This window comes from Ctenopharyngodon idella, chromosome 16 (assembly GCF_019924925.1).
Source record: "Ctenopharyngodon idella isolate HZGC_01 chromosome 16, HZGC01, whole genome shotgun sequence".
NCBI classification, from domain to species: domain Eukaryota; kingdom Metazoa; phylum Chordata; class Actinopteri; order Cypriniformes; family Xenocyprididae; genus Ctenopharyngodon; species Ctenopharyngodon idella.
The window spans coordinates 29,964,001-29,970,000 of NC_067235.1; the positions used below are offsets into that span (position 1 = coordinate 29,964,001).

Genomic DNA, 6,000 nt, shown 5'->3' on the forward strand with positions numbered 1-6,000 from the left:
GCTTTTCTTTGAGTTGAATTTTGAACCAAAAAAAAGCTTCCTGCCTTTGAAAAAGTACAAAAGAGAGACATAAACAAAATTGCTTAACACATCCAGTTTATTCAGACCAAAATCACTTGAACGCACATGTTTGTAATTATGACTTGCAAACTCACAAGTAGAAACTTCTCACAAAGATGAGGAGGATCAAGAACTATGTGTAAACAATGCATAAAGCTGATTGGTATAAAATTGGTTAGGGCTCAATTATATGAATGGATATGAAAATGATTTTTTTATGTTTGTGAAAGATGACTCTTAATCAAATACAGTAAAACAGTAATACTGAAACATTATTAAAATTAAAAATTTTATACTAATAAATTTTAAAATGTAATTTATTCTTGTGATCAAAGCTGAATTTTCAGCATCATTACTCCAGTCTTCAGTGTCGCATGATCCTTCAGAAATCATTCTGATAAGCTGACTTGCTGCTCAAGAAGCATTTATTATTATTAATGTTTAAAACAGTTGTGCTGTTGAAACTGTTTTTTCTTTTTTCTTTTTTTTTTTTCTTTTTTTTTTCTTCAGAAATCTTTGAATTTGGGGGTTAGTAATTGAATTACTTAATTTTTCAGTTACTGAAATAACATCATTTGGGACTTTGAAATGTGCCTAAAACAGCTGTATCATACAAGCCACCTTTCAAATGAATTGCAAATTCTCTGTAATGCAAACTGAAGCGTTCAGCTGAGCTCCACAGCAGAGGTCACAGGAATGGCATGTGACTGCTGGAGTCAACAGATCTCTGGTAATGTGCACCAATATGATGCAGTGAGCCAAAGCTTGAGCATGGCCTCACTAAGGATCGCTTCTATCTGTTTTCCTCGCTTTCTCTTTAGGTGTGGCCGTAATGGTGCTTTTGCTGTGAGGGAGAATTACTCTCCAGTCTTTTCTCTCCTGATGTCCCCTTCTGCACTGTAAATTCATGATCACATGACTTTGGATATGGACGCAGTCCTGTCCGACTTTGTCCGTTCTACTGGAGCTGAACCAGGACTGGCCAGAGACCTGCTGGAGGGTGAGCCAAAACCATCCTGTTCCCCATTACCCCCTCTTCAGCTTTGATTCTTTCATTTTGCTCCAATAAGACGTCAGTCTTTTAGTAGAGATGATGGATAGGGTGGTTGGCATGAACAAAATCTTATATTGCTGACTGTATGAGTACCGCTACATCACTTTAACTATAACACTAAATAAAAAAACAACCCAAAATGTTTAAATATTACATAACCATATAGTAATGTAATTTTCTTTTTGATAATCCAATGAATTTAAATGGCAAGTCATCTCTAATTGCGTTCTTTTTATTTGAAACTTGATTGATGCAAGCCAAATTATAAGATATTTCATTTAAATAAGTCTGACATCCCTGCAAAAACATATTCACATTATGTAACACTTGAATTATAAACAAGACTCAAAACTATATTATAAAACCGATAGTTATGACTCTGATTAATTCTGTTTGAGTGAGCTATGTAGAATTCAATATGGCATCTACCCTGACTAAGGTCTTTATGATTAACTGACTACAGGAGGAGGAAAAAAAAAACAGTGGCATAAGCATCTATATAAACGTGCAGTAAAACCTTAACAAACCCAGTGCATGTTGCTAGCAACACCGCAGATAGGAGAATGAGTTTAAATATACGTAGTTCTGCAGTATGCACGCTTTACAGTCAGTACAGACCAATATTTACACAAGCTACTGCAGTGGAATGTGTCAATGACCTTCGCTGCACCTTCAAATGTCAAGTTAATATTTAAACCCCTAAGCAGAAGTGCAGTGGAACTACGACCTCTTATTTTTTTGCACATTTCATCCTCACAGGAAAGAATTGGGACCTCTCAGCTGCGCTGAGTGACTTTGAGCAGCTGAGACAAGTGCACGCTGGGAATCTCTCATGCACCCTTGCTGAGGAGAGAGAGTACCCCTCCATTGAGAAGGAGATGGCACGAACGGGGCGGTCCCTTTTGTATCGCCAAGATGAGGTTGTGCAAGGTATGAAAAGCACTTGAACGCCTCTCTGCATGGCATGACCTCAGTTCTCAAGTGGTGTTTCATAATTTATGTAAATGATTTACTCTGATCATGACATTAGTTGCATATGGTGTCATTTCTAAGCCCTGCCCACTCTCACCTGACTAGCATTGTTTTTCGAATGATAAGAATAGGTTACCAGTGTCTAGTGTCATATTCTCAAGTATACGCAGTAATCTGAACATGTATCATGGCAGCAGCCACGGAGAAGCGACTGTCGAGGGGGATCTCTCACGCCAGCTCCACCATCGTCTCTCTGGCCCGCTCACATGTGTCCAGTACGGGAGGCAGCAACGAGCCGCTTCTGGACACTCCTCTCTGCACCTTCCAGTTGCCTGACCTCACCGTCTACAGAGACGACTTCCGCGGCTTCATCGAGAGAGACCTCATTGAGCAGTCTATGATGGTGGCGTTGGAGCATGCGGGTTAGTCATTTTATTTCAAGAATCTCTCCTCTGACAGATGAACCAAATATTTTTGTATTCTGAGTTTTATAGTCCGACATTTCTAACATAACATTTCTGTTAGCTGTATTATTCTCTACTGTCTATATAAGCATCCTGACTAAACTGTAACCTCATAAGTTACTGATCTGAAATGCCCTACATAGGCAGAAACGTCATGTCATACATATACTGGTCTTTATGTGACGCGCACAGCAGTTTGCCATTAGCATGATACTCTAATAAGCCCAAAGATGCACAGCACACACAAATAATGGGTAAAATTGTATTTTTTAAATTAGATTTAACTATTTTTATTGATTAGTTGAATTATGAATAAAGAATATTTATGATTGATATTTCACTTGGTTCACCATTGCCCTTTCAGTGCTGCTCACTGGTTTTTGGAACAGAGACATAGGCTGTATTCGAAATCGCATTTTCTTCTTTTAAATAAGTATTTACTTTTGTGACCATTAAAAAAAGTATGTTCTATATAGTATGGATGTGTAGTATGAATGTAATCTGGGCGTACTACATTCGTCATGTTGTCATTGTCATGTGTCAGTTCGTCAGTTGCGTCATTTCGCTGCTAATCAAAAATCCCCTCCCGTGGCCTCATGGGATAGTAAAGTGTCATTGGATGAGTACTCGCCGGAAATAGTAGGTCATCTGCGGGTGCTTTTTACCTACTGTTTTATGAATAATGTCAGTTGAACTTTGTTTACATAGTGTTTTTGCCTACTATATAGTATCGAAGTATGCGATTTCGGATATAGCCATAGAAGGATTTTTAAGAATTATCATAGTGTCTGTTGCCAAAAATTTGAGAGATTTGTTTTTCAACAGGACGATTGAATTGGTGGACTCGTTTGGGCACTGGCTGTCAGAGTTTATTACCTCTGGCTACTAGTGGTGATGGGAATTGCCTGTTACACGCAGCCTCACTGGGTAAGTAATCAAACTGACTTCTGACCTGCAAGTAATCAGCACAGAACAGTTTTCATACAGTTTTATATGTATTCATTCCAGCTTTCTGTTGGTGTTACATTTAGCTAAAAGTTTACAGGCTTAAATACGATTTATTTTTCCTGTGAACTAATGTGTTGTTGAAAATAGATGCTGGTTGATATATCTTATTGTAGTGGCAGATTTCCATGCAGGCGCTTTTAGTGTAAACGCTAACAATTGTGTCCAAAACAACAGTAAAAGGACTACATACTTACCTAGAAACCACTGCCAGAATAAATCTTAAGATATTAATTCAGTAATTATGTTTAAAACATTGAATATTATAATGTAGGTATGTGGGGCTTCCATGATCGAGACTTGATGCTGCGGAAGTCTCTCTATGCACTGATGGATCATGGGCAGGAGAGGGAAGCTTTAAAGCGAAGGTGGAGATGGCAACAAACCATGCAGAACAAAGAGGTTAGAGAGCTTTAACATTTTTTTGGTTCATTATTTTGTACAAAGAGATTGCAACAGATAACACTAATCAATTTGGTATCATAATTAGAATATACACTACCATTCAAAAAAGTGTTTTTTTTTTTTTGTTTTTTTTGTTTTGTTTTGTTTTTTTAAGAAATGAATACTTCTATTCAGCAATAAAAGTATTAAGGTGATCAAAAGTGACAGAAAATACATATTTAATGTGACAAAAGATTTGAATAAATTGTTCTTTTGAACTTTCTACTCATTAAAGAATCCTGCAAAAAAGTATCACGGTTTCCACAAAAATATTAAGCAGCACAACTGTTTTCAACATTGATAAAAAATAAATGTTTATTGAGCAGCATATCAGCATATTAGAATGATTACTGAAGAATCGTGTGCTATATTACTATGCATGAAAGGTAATATTCAAAAATGTATAATAGGGGCAATTTAAATTATAATTGTATTACTGTTTTGACTATATTTGATTAGATAAATGCAGCCTTGTTGAGCATAAGAGATTTCTATCAAAAACATTAAAAAGCCATACTGACACCAAACTTTTGAATGGTAGTGTAATTAGGAAAATTTCAGCCTAATTATGTTTATGTTTGTGAATTTCGGTGCAGTCGGGACTGGTTTACACAGAGGAGGAGTGGCAGAGAGAGTGGAATGAGTTGTTGAAACTGGCATCTAGTGAACCCAGGATACACTACAGCACCAACGGCAGCAACGGGTGTGTTGATTTCATCTGATTTCATTTTCTAGATTGAGTTAAGTTGTTAACAGAGGTTTTCTGGGGTGTTTGCACATGCTGTGAATGTGTTTTGTGTCCCGCAGTGCCGAGTCACAGGAGGAGCCGGTATATGAGAGCCTGGAGGAGTTTCATGTGTTCGTTCTTGCTCACGTGCTCCGCAGGCCGATAGTGGTGGTGGCTGACACCATGCTGCGGGACTCTGGGGGAGAAGGTAAACAATGACAGAATGTTCACTTTCCCTTTAAAGTGATAGTTCACCCAAACATGAAAATTCTGTTATCATTTACTCACCCTCAAGTTGTTCCAAACCTGTATGAGTTTCTTTCTTCTGCTGAACACAAAACAAGATATCTTGAAGAGTGTTGGTAACCAAACAGTTGATGGGCCCATATTGACTTCCATAGTATTTTGTTTTTCATACTATGGAAGTCAGTGGGGTCCATCAACTGTTTGGTTACCCATATTCTTCAAAGTATCTTCTTTTGTGTTTAGCAGAAGAAAGAAATTCATACAGGTTTGGAACAACTTGAGGGTGAGTAAATGATGATACAATTTTCATTTTTCAGTGAACTACCCCTTTAATGATGGTAGTTTGACGTACTTTGATATACTCTAACATTCACAATGCAAAAATCCCTCCCTTGTCTATTGAAGCTAAGCAAAATGGCTCCATCAGAAATCTTCATGGTTATAATGTAACCCTGAGCACATTAGCATATGACTATAGCATAATTTCATGGTTGTGTAAAACTAAATTATGACATAATATAAGTTGACTTTAAGGGGAAAAAAATAAAATGGCATAAATGTTGACTGTCCCTTTTTAAATTTTCTATTTGTCCTTCCATGTTCTATAAACTATTGAAGCTTGTGATTCTGACTTTTTTCTCAGAATTGTGAGTTTATATCTTGCAATTCTGAGGAAAAAAAGTTAGATTTATGAGATGTAAACTCGCAATTGCGAAAAAGGTCAGAATTGTGAGATAAAAAGTCGCTATTACCTTTTTTGTTTATTTCATGACGGAAACAAGCTTCCATAATAAACAAAGCATATCTCAGGAGTTTCTCTTTTTTGTCACTTGTTTAGCTTTCGCACCAATCCCATTTGGAGGGATTTACCTGCCTCTGGAAGTACCAGCCAACAAGTGTCACCGCTCTCCTCTCGTTTTGGCGTATGACCAGGCCCATTTTTCTGCTTTGGTCTCAATGGAGCAGAAGGACAGTTCCAAAGAACAAGGTAAGGAGTGGGTTATATGTAGCAAATCTGTTAGCTTTAT

The 6,000-nt window shown here is 37.3% G+C and overlaps 1 protein-coding gene across 3 annotated transcripts in view; it reads left to right on the plus strand.

Moving 5' to 3' along the window:
• Positions 1-6,000, plus strand: part of otud7b (OTU deubiquitinase 7B) — a 33,128-nt gene that overhangs the window by 17,516 nt on the left and 9,612 nt on the right. For 2 of the 3 annotated variants that reach the window (XM_051865502.1, XM_051865503.1), the window contains 8 exons: positions 882-1,060; positions 1,874-2,044; positions 2,281-2,508; positions 3,376-3,477; positions 3,830-3,957; positions 4,596-4,702; positions 4,807-4,934; positions 5,811-5,960. In XM_051865502.1, coding sequence (XP_051721462.1) covers positions 976-1,060; positions 1,874-2,044; positions 2,281-2,508; positions 3,376-3,477; positions 3,830-3,957; positions 4,596-4,702; positions 4,807-4,934; positions 5,811-5,960 — 1,099 coding nt within the window. In that variant the 5' untranslated portion in view covers positions 882-975. The remainder of the gene's footprint in view (positions 1-881; positions 1,061-1,873; positions 2,045-2,280; positions 2,509-3,375; positions 3,478-3,829; positions 3,958-4,595; positions 4,703-4,806; positions 4,935-5,810; positions 5,961-6,000) is intronic. The other variant, XM_051865504.1, reaches the window with a different exon arrangement.